At 40.3% G+C, this 18,911-nt stretch overlaps 1 protein-coding gene across 4 annotated transcripts in view; it reads right to left on the reverse strand.

Annotated features, from left to right (window-relative positions):
* NALCN (sodium leak channel, non-selective) overlaps positions 1 to 18,911 on the reverse strand; it is a 319,112-nt gene that overhangs the window by 101,477 nt on the left and 198,724 nt on the right. For all 4 annotated transcript variants that reach the window (XM_045978577.1, XM_045978576.1, XM_045978575.1 and 1 more), the window contains one exon: positions 16,304 to 16,378. In XM_045978577.1, the coding sequence (XP_045834533.1) occupies positions 16,304 to 16,378 (75 nt within the window). The remainder of the gene's footprint in view (positions 1 to 16,303; positions 16,379 to 18,911) is intronic.

An 18,911-nucleotide genomic window follows, 5' to 3' on the forward strand; every position in this document is an offset into this window, starting at 1 on the left:
TCTTTCTTCCTTCTTTTTTTTTTAAAGATTTCATTTGTTTATTTCTCAGAGATGGAGAGAGAGAGCACAAGCAGGGGGAGCAGCAGGCAGAGGGAGAAGCAGGATCCACACTGAGCAGGGAGCCCAATGCAGGACTCGATCCCAGGACCTGAGCTGAAGGCAGATGCTTAACTGACTGAGCCACCCAGGCGTCCCCCTTTTTCTTTTCCTTTTCCTTTCTTTTCTAAGTTCTTCCTTACTTTCTGGGCTCCACAAAATACTTGTCTTATCCTGTGTTTTCTCTGACTGAGCTCAAGAATCAGCCATTTCTCCACAAAGAGTCTTGATTTGCTTTCCTGGAGAACGGTATTTAGAAATGAAAATCGTCGCACTTGGTTTGCTTGTTGTTACTGGTATAGCACTGCTTCTAGGTTCGCTCAGAGGAAAGAGCTAGGGAAGGCTTGGATGTATATACATGTTACACACACATACCTAAGTTACCACGTATGTATGGATGGATGGGTCTTATGTAACCTTGGATCATATATATGTATCTGTCTATGTATCTATGTATCTATATATATCTCTCCATCTTCTATCTTAAAATAAACTGAGTTCATAAGGCCCATCCAGCCATAGGGTTCATCTTGGCATCTCCCCTTCACTTATTTGTAACTTCTTTCTCTGACAGTGTGACATTATCTACAGTAAATTTCCTTATTTTTTCCACCTTCGTACATATAACTAGTATCAGGAATGGTGGTGGTCATAAAATAAATACAACACTTTAAATTGGAGGTATGGAAGACACCCATTTCGTAGCCCCCACAACTGGGTCTTGAACCTCAGCTGTGTTCTGTCTCCTTAAGTAATTCCTTTTCAGGCAACAATCATGCATTTTCCAAGTACCATTCCTGAGTAGGCTTATGGCAGATTGTAGAGTTGTTCAATTTTGCAGACTTTGATAAAAAGGCTTATTAGAGGCACTATGAAAATTCACATTAATCAACATATTTTATGCAAAGCAAAATGGAAATAGGAACAGCATCAAACCAAATAGCATGCATGTACATTTCTCATTTCCTAGAAATAATCTAAGTCATTCTTTTGTTAATAGCAGAGTAAAAAATCCGCGATTGTCATGTGGCTGTGTGTGAGCATACCAGACACACCCCATCTTCTGCCGTGCTCACTACTGAGCCAGCACACTGAGGAGAATATAAGAAAAGGCCAAGAATGAACTCATTAACCCTCAAACAGGGAAGCATAATTTTGAGTAACTCAAAAGAAGACTATTCGCTCTTCTTACACAAATTCCATAAATTTCTGGCCATCTTTTATTAAAAATCAATCCAATCCAATCCAGTCTCCTACCTGATTCAAACCTTCCCTTCACCCCTACCCCAGAGAGCTACAGGTGTGACATCTGGCCTGGAACCAGGAAGGGAACACTGTCCCTTCTTTGCCTGCCCCATATCTTCTTTTGGGTCTAGCTTCTCCACAGCAGAGGCCATGGTGGAGAGTTGGGAGAAGGGATTGTTTTAGGAAACCAGTCACATTTAAGGGTGGTGCTATTGGTTCAGCCTGGATCTGGACCCTTTAAAAGGTGATGGCTTTCTGTAGTGATCACCAGCACTGTAAGCAGCCAGAGGCACGAAATTCTGGCTTAGAAGGAATGAGGTTGACTAGTTGGACCAATCAGACCTTCTCTTGTTGGGAGCTTGAACTTGAGACAGAGAGAGTTTGTAACAAAACCGAAAGTCAAAATTTACATGGAGAAAATCAGATAGATTATTTGCGTTGCACTAACAGTAAGGCACCTGCAGTTATTAAACACTATTCTACAAGGTTCTAGAACCTCTTTTCTTCCCACTCTATACAACCTCACACAGATTCACAACTTGCACTGTTATGCCCACTGTGAAGTGAAGAGAACATCACTTCAACCAAAGAATCAGAGAGGGTGAGGATTTTTGTCTGGCTTCTTCACTGACTTATCCCACATGCCTAGAACAGTGCCTGAAACATGGTAAGCAGGGGCTACATGAAGGTTAAATGACCATTCATAGTTGCATCTCTAGCCAGCCAACGCTCACTCCTGAACTCTAGATTACACATGCAGCCATTAGGTGTCTCCACTCAGTCTCAAACTCATTATAACATGCCCAAGATGGACTTGTTGATTTTTCCTTCAAATAGGGTTCTGTGCTAATGCTGCCTGCTTCAGTGAATGTTACCATCAGATGAATCTGAAACCAAGAGTCACCCTTGACGCTCTCACTTATGTCCTTAAATCCAAAGTATATGGACTGAGTCCCAGAACAAAGAACAGATGGACCATGTTAAACTTAAGTCCAAAAGGATTCAAGGCAATGACAACACCTCCAGTGTATTCACATTCGAGTTTAGGTACACAGGGTAACACTAGTTACAGACTTCACTCCTTACAGTCTTTTTTTTTTAAGATTTTATTTATTTATTTGACAGACAGAGATTACAAGTAGACAGAGAGGCAGGCAGAGAGAAAGGAGGAAGCAGGCTCCCTGCTGAACAGAGAGAGCCCAATGGGGGGCTCGATCTCAGGACCCTGGGATCATGACTTGAGCAGAAGGCAGAGGCTTTAACCCACTGAGCCACCCAGGCGCCCAACTCCTTACAGTCTTAACACAGCTATGAAAGATTTTTTTTTTTGCTATTCATAAAACTGAAAACCAATTATCTGTCATACTATCATACTTTTCCCTTAGAACCGTAACAACCAATTTCCCAAACTGTGAAAGGATTTAAAGAAAAAAAAATTGCCATTCATTAAAAAAAAAAAAAATTTGTTCTCTTGGTTACAGAAAGCAAACAGGATAGAGTTCCCACAACTAAGCAGTAGGTATAGGGCTGGAAATGCTGAGTTCAGGCAAAGCTGAAGAGGGAGATTCTCCCCTAATTTGGGCATGTTTTTCCCTACAAACCTTCCCATTTTTTAAAAACTTGAGAGATTGTCTTGCAGAATGCTACGAGAAAAAAATGTTATGAAAGTAATTCTGGATTAGCACCACTGTCGAATGGTACAACCAACAACTCATCGATGTAGGGAAATCACTTTATGTTTGTTTAAAGGCAAGAGAGACTTAAGGTAATTTATAAAAAATCCTGAGTGCCAGTGGAATGGGGCAAAGAACAAGTTTATAAGTGATCTGGTTTGAGTCAATCACTCATGGAATAACAATTTGGAAGGGTTTAGAGAAACTCTTCTTCCAAGAAAGTCTCAAATTCATAAAACTCACTTTTTATGGACTTATTTGATGAAGGGTGAAGGTGAAGATTTCAGCTGCTGAGAAAGCTGCTCTTGGTTGGTGATAGCTGGTCTATATCCTGGGATGAACCTGTTACCTCCCATTATGCCATACTCTCAGCTACTTACTTCCCAGCACCAAAAAGGGAGCACTTCTTCTGGAGGCCAGAGACCAAGATTCTGGTGGTTGTGTTAGTTCCTGAGTAACAAAGCTGTACAAAGTACCAACACTAGGTGTCTTAGAACAGCAGAAATTTATTGTCTCACACTTCTGGAGCCTGGCAATCCAAAATCAAGGTTCTGTGGACTTGGTGCCCTGTGGGGATTCTGAGGAAGAGTCTGTTCCAAGCCTCTCTCCTGGCTTCCAATGACAGCTGGCAATTCTTGATGCTTCCTAGCTTGTAGATGCCTCACAGTGTCTGCTTCTTCATCACATCCTGTTCTTTTCTGTCTGTTTGTCTCTCCTTTTCATATAAGGACACCAGTCGGAGTGGATTAATGTTCACCGTAAAGACCTCATCTTAACTTGATTTCATATGCAAATACCCTGTTTCCAAATAAGGTCACCCTCACAAGTGCTAGGGATAAGGGCTTCAATGTATCTTTTTGAGAAATACAACTGAATGCCCAGAGGACATAAATTCTAAGAAGTTCCTCCTCTTTTTGATGCCCTGATCCCTGACTATTGCCAGTTTAACTCCAAAATTCCGGTTGGCTCTCTCCCCTTTTCGCATTGACTTCTGGATTTCTAGGCCATGTCTAATGCTGATAATTGATATCCCCAAATTTTGAGCCTCTTTAGTGGCCTCTTGGCTTGAACCCTGATCCGAATGGTTTTCAGCCTTAGTCGCTTCATCTCTTTGAACTGATCTTAGTGCTGTTCATGTCTTTATTGACATAAGAATTTATGATTAAACAAAGCCCTAACAATGAAGCAATTTCAGAAAGAGCCAAGCAAATACTATATAAAGTGACCTCCTGAGATTTAAATTATGGAAAATTATGGGGAGTAATATGTAAATTGTCAACTGAAGAGTCATTTCTAACCAGAAGGTGGAGAGTGGCTTTAAGTGGAGTAGAGTAACGTCAAAGGATTCCAGTAAACACCATTTCCTAACCCCCAGCTGCTAATGATTTGATTTTTCTTGATGATATTGATCCTCTGGCCCCTGGGCAGCTCGGTGTTTCCTGGAGCAGCAGGAATCCTGGATGTCTGATGCTTCCAACTCCCTGGGATTCCCAGCTGTTGCCCTTGTGTGTCGTGCAAACATCCTTCTCCACGCATGCTGCAGTGGAGAAAGGGTTTGATAGCCCTACAGAAAACAGGGGTGACGTATCTGAAAACAGTAAGAATCAGCCAGTAATGAGTGGTCTGTCTGGAAGCTTTGAGGATGACAAGTCTGAGAAGAAAGGATGGGTAATCCATGTTCACCTCTTAGCTGTCACACACTACTCATCTCCTAGAACCCAACTTCTACCCAAGTGCCTGAGCTTGCTGTCGTCACCGTCACCTACCACTGTCTGACTGCCAATATGGTTGCCATTTTTTCATTAAAATTTTTAAAGTTGTGATCAAAAACACCTGACATAAATGTACGATCGCATTCATTTTTAAGAGTACTACAGTTCAGTAGTGTTAAGTACATTCACCGTTGTACTAAAGACCTCCAGGACTTCTTAATCTTGTAGAACTAAAACTCTGTAGACATTGAACTTCCCCGGCTCCCTCCCCTGGCTCCCTGCAGCCACCATTCTACCTCCTGTTTCTGTAAACTGGACTCCCCTAGGAATGCTGAGAAGTGGAATCATATAGGTCTTCTTTGTTTGATTTTTATTTTTTTATTTTATTTATTTGACAGAGAGAAGTCACAAGCAGGCAGAGAGGCAGGCAGAGAGAGAGGAGGAAGCAGGCTCCCCGTGGAGCAGAGAGCCCGATGCGGGGCTCAATCCCAGGACCCCGAGATCATGACCCGAGCCGAAGGCAGAGGATTAACCCACTGAGCTACCCAGGCGCCCCTTCTTTGTTTGATTTTTAAACATCTCATTTGTTTGTCACTGGCTTACTTCACTGACTACAATGTCGCAGGGTCTATCAATGCTGTAGCATGTGTCAGAGTTTCCTTCCTTTCTAAGGCTGAATAATATTCCATTGTATGTATACACCACATTTTCTTCACCCATTCACCTGCTAATGGACCTCTGAGTTGCTTCCACCTCTTGGCTGTTGTGAATAATTCTGCAACAAACATGGGTTTGCAAATATCTCTTCAAGACCCTGGTTTCAATTCTTTTCGATGTATACCCAGAAGTTGTATTGCTGGATCATAACTATTTTTAAGTTTTTGAAGAACTTCATACTGTTTTCCAAGGTGGCTGCACATTCCCAGGAATAGTGCACAACTGTTCCATATCCTTGCCAATACTTTTTATTTGCTAGTTTTTTAATAGTGGCCATTGTAATGACTGCAAGATTGTATCTCGTTGTGGTTTTGATGACTAGCAAAGCTGCACATCTTTTCATATGGTTCTTGGCCAATTCTTACGTCGTCTTTGGAGAAATGTGCAAAGTCCTTTGCTACCTGTTTTGTCGTTGTTGAGTTGTAGAATTCGTTATACATTTGGATATTATCAGATATATGATTCACAAATATTTTCTACCATTCCAGAGAGTGCCTTTTCACCATGTTGATTGTTTTCTTTTAATGCACAGATGTTTTTAAGTTTGATGTAGTCTGGTTTGTCTTTTCTTTCTTTTGTTATGGGTACTTTTTATTTATTTATTTATTTATTTATTTATTTTTCTTAAAGATTTTATTTATTTATTTGACAGAGAGAGATCACAAGTAGGTAGAGAAGCAGGCAGAGAGAGTGAGAGGGAAGCAGGCTCCCTGCTGAGCAGAAAGCCCGATGCGGGACTCGATCCTAGGACCCTGAGATCATGACCTGAGCTGAAGGCAGTGGCTTAAACCACTGAGCCACCCAGGCGCCCCTATTTATTTATTTTTTTTTAAAGATTTTATTTATTTATTTGACAGAGAGAGATCACAAGTAGGCAGAGAGGCAAGCAGAGAGAGTGAGAGGGAAGCAGGCTCCCCGCCGAGCAGAGAGCCCGATGCGGGACTCGATCCCAGGACCCTGAGATCGTGACCTGAGCCGAAGGCAGTGGCCTAAACCACTGAGCCACCCAGGCGCCCCATGTCTCATCCAGTAAGTAATGACTTATTATGACTTCCCAATTTCAATGACATGAAACTGTTTTGTAATGTTTTCTTCTATTATAGTTGTAGGTCTTATATTACATTCTTTAATCCATTTTGAGTTACTTTTTGAATATAATATAAGGTAAGGGTCCAATCTGCATGTGGACATCCAGTTTTCCCAGCATCACTAATTAAAGAGATTTTCTTTTTCTCATTGTGTGGTTTTGACACCCTTGTTGAAGATCATTTGACCACAGAAACGAGGGTTTATTTCTGGGCTCTCTTCCTTCTGTTCTACTGATCTGTAAGCCTGTCTTTATGTCGGCACCATGTTGTTTAATTATTGAAGCTTTGTGATATGTTTTGGGATGAGGGAGTATGAGGTCTCCGCTCAGTTTGTCCTTTTTGGGCCCTTGTTTGTTTGTTTATTTGGCTGTTTGGGGATCTTTGAGAGTCTACGTGAATTTTAGGATTTTTTTTCTCTGTTTCTGCCAAAAAGTACATTAGGATTTTAATAGGGATTGCTTTGAATCTGTGAATCACATTGGGTAGCATGGACACTTTAACAATATTAATTCTTCAGGCCATGAACACAGATGTCTTTTCATTTATTTGTGTCTTCTGTAATTTCTTTCAGTGATGTTTTATCATTTTTTAGCATAGAATCTTTTATGTTGGGGCGCCTGGGTGGCTCAGTGGGTTAAAGCCTCTGCCTTCGGCTCAGTTCATGATCCCAGAGTCCTGGGATCGAGCCCTGCATCGGGCTCTCTGCTCAGCAGGGAGCCTGCTTTCCCAGCTCTCTCTGCCTGCCTCTTTGCCTACTTGTGATCTCTGTCTGTCAAATAAATACCTAAAATCTTAAAAAAAAAAAAGAAATCTTTTATGTCTTTGGTTAAGGTTACACCTTAATATTTCATTCTTCTATCTGTTACTACAGATAGAAGTATTTTCTATGGTAACGTTTTTTCACCTCTCTGAAATCTAAGATTGTTGACCACAGTCTCTTTCTTGAAATATTTTTACCTTTGGATTTGATGACAAACATTCTGGACTTTCCTCCTCCCTCTTGGGCTGTGACTTTTCATTCATATTTCGGGCTCCTCCTTATGGCTTATACGATTCATGTATTGTTCTCAAGAACCATGGTAAACTTGGGACTTCTAAAGGCTTAAATTACCACCTGCATGTTGACTTCTGCTCCTCCGAAATAATGTCTTTCAGTCCTAAGACTCTACCTAAGCTTTAAACCTTCTATCTACCCACTGACATTGTCCCATAAGTATCTCTCAGGGATTTCATGGTAAATGTGGCCAGCTCCCTCCCCCTAAATACAACAAACCACCACCCCCCTTTCTTCCTTCTCTTGCTCTCTCCATCTTGGCATACCTCTGGTAATCTAGAACCACAGGTGACACCCTGGTCACCTACCTTTGCTCTTCTTTTACCTCCAACTAATCACCAAATCTTACCCTCTGTATTCCACCACCCCTATATGATCCCTTGTCTCAACCGCCTTTAGTTGAGGCAGCAAACACCGCCTGGCTCAGGACCAATGGTCCTAATCATCAGCCTAGGGCCCCTTCAGTCCATTTCCCATGCTGACGCTGGAATATAGGGGGCTTAAATGCCTTTCAGACAATACCTAAATGCTCATTCATCCTTCATAGCTTTTCACCTGCAGTTCCCTGCTCATTTTTCAAACATGCTATTTCTCCCTTGCTCAACACTTGAGTGTTGAGTAAACTTCTGGCGGTCTCCAGAAAACCACTATGTTTTCTCTTGGCCAAAGAAAAAGCTTGCTGTTCTCTTTGTCCTGAGTGCCCTTCCTCATGCCACTTTCTCCTAATCCCCTTCACTTGGGTAGGCAGTACTTCAGATTTCCGTCTACACCATCCTTGTGAGAAAACACCTCTGATTTCATCATTAAAGTTGTGTCTTCTATGTGTCCCCAAGCCTCTCATAGCACCTGTTTGCCTGTCACTTTCCCCCACCAACTCACAAGCACCTTAAGGCAGGAAAAATATGTTGGTCATCATTATGTTCCTTGCCCCAACAAAACATCTGAACCACAGAAGAGAAGTAGTCAGACCCCAGGATTATGAAACAGGTAGATCTCATCTCTGCGCAGTAGCATCCCATCTAAAAAAGGGATACATCATATGACCTTAGCCTATGCCATTGTGTATTTGAATCATGCAGCCTTCCCCCTCCCCCCCACTAATTCCTGGCTCCCTACACTATATTCTGATTATAATTTGACCCTCAGTCTGTACAACCACAGGAAGAGAAGATGATAATCCACAAATGTAAGCATATCGTCCAACCTACTTTCTAGACATGCATCTCAAAATGAACGAAGGAACTGGTTCTCTGAGCATGCATCATGATGTCCTTTGGTGAGGACACTGGATTAGAGTCAAAGAGCCCATGTTATTCCAACTTAGGCACCTACAAATTGTATGAACTTGGGTAAGAAATGTCCTTCTTTGAGCGTTAGTTTCTGTGTCTTTAATGTTCAGCATAAAATCCAAAAATTTAATATGGAGCACCTTGCATGAGGTTGTTTCAATGGGTGATACTTAGGATCACAGAGTTATGTCACTCCTTTATGTTACACTAGGTTGAATGAATTCACTCATGAGCAAAATACTGAGAAGACTGAAGGCCTGACCCGGATCAGGAGATGGCAACCAATGCTAAGCTGAATGGCACACTGCCCAACACTTATCTTTGTGCAACTGCCCTCCCTCTGGAAAGACCTTCATAGAGACACCAAGTGGAGATGAAAATGAAAGCTCCCAGGTAAGGGTAAAGAGAAATAGTCCCCTAGACCTCATATTTTAATGAAATATAATTTTTTTTAAAACTTAGAGTAATAAGAGAAAGGCTCCTTTACATGTCCATCCTCACTAATAGTGGACACCGCCAAAGACCAAACATCATCAAATTTGAACCAGGATTCAAATGAACCTTGATATAGCACTGGGGAAACAGTTTTTTTTTTTTTTTTTAAGATTTATTTATTTATTTATTTGACAGATAGAGATCACAAGTAGGGAGAGAGGCAGGCAGAGAGAGAGAGAGAGAGAGAGAGAGGAGGAAGCAGGCTCCCTGCCAAGCAGAGAGCCCCATGCGGGGCTCGATCCCAGGATGCTAGGATCATGACCTGAGCAAAAGGCAGAGGCTTAACCCACTGAGCCACCCAGGCGCCCCTGGGGAAACAGTTTTAATTTCAGAGTTTTGAATTTAATCTAAATAGACTATCTATACTTCCCTTTTCAATGATTCTTTCCCTGAGGCTTCTCTGTGGGTTTTGTTTTCCTCATAGTTTAATGAATTTTATACTGCTTGAAAGAAAACCCTTTATATCTGTCTTGCACTGAATTTGCAAAAATCATTAAAGCTGTGAGGATTTTCTTCATTTTTGAAGTTTGCTAAACTCCACTTTTATCCTCCAGTGTCTTTGCTACACGACTGAGGACCAAGGTCACTGTTTCCTACTACTGTTTGGAGGACAGCACTGGATCAAGGAAATTTTTAGGTTGTATGCAAACTGATTTGGCTTCTCAATAGCCAAATTACCCATTCACAATCTCATTTCTAGGCAATTTTCTGATGTTGTGTAGAAAACCATTATATGCTTGTATCTTTATTTATATCTGAACCTGTATCTATATCTATCTCCATCTCCGGGGCCTGCATTGGGTGTCAGGATGGTGAAAAGAGAAGCATGGTCTTTATTTAATTAGGTATGAGAGCCATGAAATGATGGTTACTGCTTTATCGCTGCCGGGAATCAGTTGAGTCTTATATGCAACACACAGGGAAAGCAAAAGATGAATTTCATATGGAGCATCATTAGCACAATTTCTTAGAACATTATTTCTCTTGAGGAATGACAAAAGGAAAACTACCTTAGTGGCTTTCAAGGCACAGCCCTTGTGATACTGGCTGGAGGGGGCCTGGTGGGAACAGGTACTTTAGGAACTCTCAAAATGTCTCCGCAAGGAGTCCTTTTTAGTATGCCCCTCTGAATCCCATTTAAAAAAAACAACAACAACAAAACTTTGGCATAAGGGAAGTTGCACTGCCACCTAGAATGTGCAGATTTCCAGCAAAAGGCATTGCAGTTGGCATTTGAGTTAGCACATCTGGTCTTACACTGGGTGCATGAACGAGTCCCTCTAGGCTTCCTGAAGTGTTAAAAAACATGGCGGCCAGCTCCACCTTTTCCCCGAAAAGTTCTGCAGGTCGGCAGTCCCCAGGTGGAAACAGCTGTCTCAAAGGCCAAGGAGGTGACCAGAAAGCAACAGGAAAAAGCTATGTAGCATGCTTGTACTTAAGAAGAATGTGATTCCGGGATTCCACCAACAATGGGTCATGCAGACTGCCTCTGGCCTCAGGGAGCTTCTCCCTGAAGGGCTCTGGTGTCCTTTGCCATCTGGCAACCTGATTGATCACTTTCCTGACTCTGGATTTGGTCCCACTGCTCCCCTTTTGTCACAGGGTTAGACTCATAATCTGTGCTCTTTCTGTTAATTTCATATCTTGAATGTTTTCCTAATTCCCTACTTCACGTCCTCCTGCTTCTCTTCCGTTCTAGTGTCTTCCCGTAACTTTTAGCCCCGTCCTATCTCATCCATCTTCAGGGTCATATCTCCTCCTCTGCTGAGCATGAGAACAGACTTTCTCCTTCTAACAGCTTCGTTTAGTGTTTCATATTTAACCTCTTCATTTTAGAGGTGACTTGCACTGGTTACTATTACTCTTGAAAAATGTCTACGAACCAACGTTTACATGTTAACACATTTTTTTTTTCTACCACAATCATAGTCTCTAGTCTCTAGATCAAAGTCTCTAGAAGCCTCACTGAAATGTGATATATTGCAAGCATCTTGTGTCATTGTCTGAAGAGGCTCATTGTTCCAGAAGGTCACTGAGAGAAGAGGGTTCTTGGGCAGCATCTGCCATATTTGGAGTGAATGGTAAGCATTTGAGCTCTTACCTGCTGCAAAAGTCCTAACTCCAGTGGCTCTGATTAGATCATCTGCTTTTCCAGGGAAAATGAGAACAATTTTGGATACTTTTAATGATTGGTTTGCTTAATTCACCTCCATTCCTCAGAAAACTGCCTCTCACAGCAATGGTTATTTCATGAATATCATAATGTTTCTGTCATCTAAAATATAATCATATTATATCACTTATATATGAGTAATTAACTGTCCTAGGAGTGAGCCTCCACAAAAGGTATGACTCATGTTTGGTATTTATATAGCTTTACTGTGACTCAGTAATACAGCCTGGGCTTTAGGTCCTAATTGCCTGGGTGCAAATCCTAACTCAGCCATGCATTAGCTGTGTGGCCTTAAGCAAGTTACTTAACTTCTCTGTGCTTTAGTTTCTCCATTTGTAAGATGGATATATTAATAATGTCTACATTATATGGCTGCTGTGAAATTCAGATTAGTGAAAATATACAGCACCTGGCAGTTGAATGAGTCCAACAAATATTACTGGAGCTGTAAGAAACTACAGATTAGTCGGTGAAAGGATCAAGGATGATAAATAAGTTTGTACTGAACAAAGACAGACTATGAAGTATGCAGTACTCTCTGCAACTTAAAATGTTAAGAAAATCAAATGCTTTTTACATCTTTCTCATTCTGTTCTCTATCTCGGAAAAATAAAAATAGAGTGTTTGCATTTAAACCCATAAGGGCTGAGGCTGCACACAGAAAACTAAATGAATAATTTAGGTAACATTTTTATTGGCAGTCTGACAGATGCTGTGAGAGACAGGCTAACGTCTCAGGTGTTCACACGATTATATGCATGTGTGTATGAAAGTGCATACGTGTGTGGGGGTGGGGTGGGGTATGTTCTTGTAACTATATAGATGAGCCCCGCTTCAAAGGCCAAGATCATTGGAAATAAGGGGGGATATAAAAAATGACACAATTCATAAAAACTCATGAAACAAAATATTCTTAATACAAAATGGAAGAAAATGAAACAGGACATTTTAATTTAATCTGATAATATTTGATGAGTTTCAAGTATGAATTAATAGGTGAATTTAATAGATAGGTAGTGTTCGTCCAATCGTGGCCAAAGAATAATGTGAAAAGTACTAATGAAAATGAGTTTGCTGTTTTATTTATGGTTGGGATTTTCAGGGTTCAAAGATCTCTAAATATTCAAAGAAGATACTTCAAATTGCAGGCTGGCATAATTGGATAATCAGCTCTGTTGTACAGGATTTCCAGAAATACAAAACATCACTAATATACCACAAGTGATTAAATAAAAGCCATTTTGTAACTAATGATAGATTCTCAAAACAAAGCACCATACAGTCTGTTAAAACTGTAGCGTCCAAGAAGAAAGTCAGATGTCAATTAAAGTTCTGATTTTTTTTATTGTTGGTTTTTCTCTTGGGGTCCGATACAAAGTATATATATAACTCATATGTATTATATATAATATCACAACACAACAAATATTAGTGTATTTGAATTCATAAATTGAAAAGAAATTGCTATATGGATTTATTTTACTTCTTTCTGGTGGAAAAACTATTCTACAAATGTGGGCTGGAATTATATGGAATTTTAATTGGCCAGTGTGATGAGGGAGCAGGAGACTGGCTGAGGACAAAGCAAAAGCTGGCACCTTGCACCCCCTCTCCACCCGCTCCCCTCGGTAATATGCGTAGCATGCCTCAGGCACCCCTGACCGCCATAAACGAGAAACAAATAGCTAACTTGCCTGTAAGACAGGAATCTCCCAACTATCTGGATGTTAATGGCTTGGCAAAAGACAACATTGATCAAGCTAGGAAGACCTCCGGGATACTCCAGCACCTCGTAGGCCCTCTTTAGCATATGAAAGCTCCATTGAAACCTCCCTTCCCCTCACCTTCCCCCAGCCACAGGGTACAGAACCTGCCATCCCTCACAACCCAGGGCAGCAGCTCTTTCTGCACACAGGTCCTGTCCCCGTGCTTTAATAAACCACCCTTTTGCACCAAAGATGTCTCAAGAATTCTTTCTTGGTCATCGGCTCCGGACCTTAGCCCACTGAACCTCACCTAGGTTCTAGAACTTCATCAAGTGGCTATTTAAGACTATATTGAACCTGGCTGTATCACCAGTTTTAAAAAAATAGACTATTTTTCATTTTATCCATACAATACATATTTTAATGTCCTCTATTAGAGGACATTAAAAATCTATGCAGAGTGAACATGGCACTCAGGAAAACCCACATCTAAATACAGATTTGTAAAGCAAGGACTAATGTGGTTATACAACATCAGATTTTTATTAGTTATGTGGATTGATGAGGTTAGTTTCCATTTTGAACTCACTAATTCTGTATTTCCATAACGAGAAGCTGCATAAAGCATTTGCATCTATGGCATAAAGGAAGTTCCCAACTCTCATTTGAATAACCTGTCACTGTTGCTGCAAACTGAAAAGATCTGGAAGAAATCATTTCCACTATGCCCAGAGGGCCATTTTGCTTGTGTAGTTAAAGGACAGGAAAGCACTTAAATCCTTCCTTGATATGCTCACAGTGGGCATCCTTTTTATCAAATATATATTTTTTTCTTTTATCGACTGCCCTTGGTTAAAAGCACAGACTTTGGAGATAAAAAAATACAAAGATAGAATGCCTAAAGTGACTTTAAGATATGCAAATGACAACAAAACCATTTAAATAGGCTATGTGTTTGCCTTCATTAAAAAGACAACTCTGATGCAATTTGAAAGTTCTGAATGTATAGGGCCTCCCTTGAATTCCAGGTAAGACTTGTTTTGTAGCCTTGGTTCTTTGTTAACATCCCATTTATTATTCCTGCAGTGCTGGGGAGGGTGATCCAAGAATATTTTACCCCCCTTCTCAGGCAAAGGAAACAAAAGCAAAGATAAGCTATTGGAACTACATCAAACTAAAAAGCTTCTCTTTGGCAAAGGAAATCATCAACAAAATGAAAAGTCAACTTACTGAATGGTAGAGGATATTTGCAAATGATCTATGCAATAAGGGGTTAAATACAAAATACATACAGAACTTCTACAACTCAACAGCCCCCCAAAACCCAAACAGTCTGGTTAAAAAATGGGCAGAGAAGCTGAATAGACATTTTTCCAAAGAAGACATCCAGATGGCCAAAAGACACATGAAAAGATGCTCAACATCACTCATCATCAAGACCATGCAAATCAAAACCACAATGAGACATCACCGAACACCAGTCAGAATGGCTGAAATCAAAAACACAACAAACAAGTGTTGGCGAGGATATGAAGAAAAAGGAAGCCTTGTGCACTGTTGGTGGGAATGCAAACAAGTTCACCCACTGTGGAAAACAATATGGAGGCTCCTCAAAAATTTAAAAATAGAATTAACGTAGGATCCAGTAATTCCACTACTGGGTATTTACCCAAAGAAAACAAAAACCCTGCTTCAAAAGGATATATGTGACACTATGTTTATTGTAGCACTTACAATAGTTAAAATATGGAAGCAACCCAATGGACACTTGGGTTGTCCATCAATAGATGAATGGATAAAGAAGAAGTGGTATATATATATAAAATAGGATATTACTCAGGCAGAAAAAGGATGAGATCTTGCGATTTGTGACAATATGGATGGAGTTAGAGGGTATCATGATAAGTGAAATAAGTCAGATGGGGAATGACGAACACCGTATAATTTCACTTGTATGTGGAAGCTAAAAAACAAAACAAATGAACAGATAAACAGATAAAACCAAAAACCAAAAACAAACAAACAAAAAAACAGAAACAGACTAATAAGTACAGAGAACCAGGGAAGAGGTGGCGGAGAGCAAAATAGGTGAAGGAGATTAAGAGGTGCAAACTTCCAGTTATAAAATAAAAAGCCATGAGGATGAAGAGTAGAGCATAGGGAATATAGTCAATAATATTGTAATAACTTTGTATGGTGACAGATGGTAGCTACACTTATGTTGAGCATTGCATAATATATAGAATTATTGAGCCACTATGGTGAACACCTGAAACCAATATAACACTGACTGTCAACTATATTTTTTTAAAAGTACTATAAAAAAGGAATACCTTATCCAGTGTCCTCTTCTCACACCAACTCTACTTCTCAAAGGGTCTCTACCCTTTGACACGGCCAAATATTTAAGCCAAAGATCTTCCATGCAACAGAAACTGAGAACGGCCCATCACGCCTGACATCTTTCTGCCATCAGTCATATAACCTTCACACATTTTCATTTCCATTTTTTAGGAGTATGATTATCAATGCTATAATATCCAATCTGTTTTCACACACAACTGGGCACAGAGCGAATCATTTATTCTATTCCATTTCTTATAATGACTATGGGCACCAAGACTAAATTCTCTTTTAGTGTCTAGAGGTCAGGCAAGTTGATGCTTAATATTTTTATGATGATGATCAAGAGTATTACACATAATTATGCAAAATGGCAATCTGGCCTTGAGGCATTTCATTTTCAAACAACCTTCGTGTAATGGCAGAAGGAGAAGAGTGTGGCCAATCCAATTTCCTGTAGTATGTCCATCTTACTTTTACTCAAAATAGTAATATGAAAATATTCCTAGGATAATTACAGAGCAATAAAAAACTTTCTCTGTTGATAATGGATAAAAATTAAACAAAAGAAAATTTTGCCAACTTAGACTGCCTTAATTTATTAAAATCTTTTTTTTTTTACTTTAAAGCTCTCTTTTAACAGTATCTTTAAACACATTTCACCCGTATTTTTTTAAATGCAGATTTGAAGAATTCCCCACACATTACTTACTTGTTTAAGCTTCTTTAGATCTTCATCGAGTTCTAAGTTGTCCAAAATAACGGCAACAAACAAACTCAGGAGGATCTATAAAATGGTTAAATAACAATGAAAAAATCCACATTTTAAGGTATTTATCACAAATATGTTACGCATATAACATGCATATGTTAACTGAAATAAACAATATAAAAATTAATTTGCTTTATGAAACCGACTTAAAATGGAAATTAAGAAAAAAGTTTTTATAACTCCACAGTCCCACTTCTGAGACTATATCCAAAGAAAATAATTTGGAGTATTAAAAAGCTTTATATACAAAGGTGCTTGGTAATTATTTGTAATAATGAAATACTAGAAATAGTATCTAACCTTACATAAATAGGTAATACAGTTATGCAGATCTCTATTATAAAATTCACACAGCCTTTAAAAATCCCCATTGTGGTAGCTAGTCTCCAAGAGGGCCCCCTGGTGTTCACACTCTCACAGAGCCTCCTCCCAAGCTGAATATGGCTGATCTATGCAATAGGTTATGGAAATGACCGTGGGTGACTTATGAGGCTAGGTGATAAAGACACTGTGTTTTTCAGCTTGCTCTCTCTTGGATCACCCACTTTGGTGGAAGCCTGGTGCCATGTCATGAGGACACTCAGATGGCCCTATGGAGAGGTCCATGTGGTGATGAAACAAGGCCTCCTGCCCTGTGAGTGATCCATCTTGGAAACGGACCCTCCTGCCCTTATCAAGCCTCCATTTGACTGCAGTCCCACCAACATCTCGACTGCAAACTGATGAGACATTCCGAGCTAGAAACATCCAGCTCAGGCTGTCCCAGATTCCTGACCTGTAGAAAATATGTGAGAAATAAATGTTTATCCTTGTAAGCTCTTATTGTCCATTATTTGTTATACAGCAAGATAACGAATGCACTCATGAATTTTAATAGCATTGAAAAAAATCCTCACATTACAATATTAAATAAGAGTGTACAGGGTAGAAGCGCACAGAGGTACAAAAGCGAAAAATAGAGCGAATGTTAGAAGGAGATACTGTAAAATGTTAATGGTGCCTGCCTCTGTGAAAAACAGACTTCCCCCTTTCATTTGTATTTCACCACGTTTCACAAATTAAGTAAAAAAGGCATCGCTTTTTTTTTTTTTGGAATGGGTAAATCAGGTAAAAGAAAGAAAGCAACACAAAAGTAAAATTAAAAAATATATATTTAATTTGTAGTCCTTTTTCAAGTTTGAATTCCCTAACGTTCCGTATTTGTTTGATAAACCTTTTTCATTCCTAATTTATGTTCTTCCTTTCAATTTCCCTCTTAAGAGATTACTCCCATTTGTTAATATTAGATGGTTAAGCATGAAGGTACGAAAGTTAAGACAATTTAGTCATAACTTTTGAGTACCAGAGAGATTTATTATGCAAAAGTTAATGGCCAGCTCTTTTCCAAGTTCAATGAGTACATAACAAGGGGGAAAAGAGCCTCCAGATATTATCAAATTTTGGCAATATATGCTTGCCTTGGGACAACTGCCAATACCCTCTTGTTTAAAAGCGATGTCGTTTGGGATCCTACCAGAACTTAAAGAAGATATGGAATGGTCTAGATGAGAAACTTTTACTGATGTCACCATGCCCGCCACACCGCGGACATCTAGGCACCGATATATTCAGCCTTCCTCTAACCAGACATTACTCTCAGTGGGACCGCTCAGAGTCCCCTTTAAATTTAGGCCCCTCGCATGACCTGGATAGTCTCAACAGCAGTGTGAGTGGAGGAGGACACCACTCCCATCACTCATCGGGTACTTGCCCAGGCACTGTTCTGTCCTAATGTGACCAGTTTTCCTATTTGCCCAGTAAAGGGCAGACCCAAATCTAAAAAGGAAAAAAAAAAAAATTCCCTGATGATAAGAGGGAAAGTCCCCTTTCTTAGAGCATTTCCTTCAGAAAACTTGTCATCTTCTGGAAGGTCTTCCTCTGTCCCTCTGAGATGTAGAGATTCCTTTTTCAAAGCAAAATAAGTCTCACTTATTTTACAGCCCGGGAACAGTTTTCTTGGGTGGGGGGCAACCTCTCTGACACGCAAACATCAGGCAGACAGCACCCTATCTGTCTCCCCTTTTCCCTTTCCAAGCGGGGGCGGGGGCGGGGAGAGGAGAGGTGGGAGTGTCATTTAGCAACCCGGCACCATGTCGCAAAACTGTCTGGAAGATATCCGTTTTCTTTTTCTTCGGGATGAAGGTAATTAGCTACCACAGATGGCCACCCCAATCACCAGGTGAATTTGGGGAGAACGCTAACAAATGGTGCTGTCAAGTCCTAGGTGAGGCCTGGTTATGTTCATCCTGTGGACACAGACGTGACGGGGGGATACCTGCACAAGGTGAGACGGCTTTGTCTGTGTGGTCTCTTCAGCAGGTTGCCTGGGATGCCCACCACAGTCTGGACTGGGGCTGTCAATAGTGAAACTGTTTTCTTTCTCATCTGCCTTGGTGGAGAGGTTTTCTGGGTTGGCAGGATATTTTATTTTTAATCATTTTCCCAACACCAGACAGATGGCAGGCTACTTAAGGACAGTGAGGTTATGTTCTTCAATTAAACGCGGCAG

The sequence above is a fragment of the Meles meles genome, chromosome 14 (assembly GCF_922984935.1).
Source record: "Meles meles chromosome 14, mMelMel3.1 paternal haplotype, whole genome shotgun sequence".
Taxonomy (NCBI): domain Eukaryota; kingdom Metazoa; phylum Chordata; class Mammalia; order Carnivora; family Mustelidae; genus Meles; species Meles meles.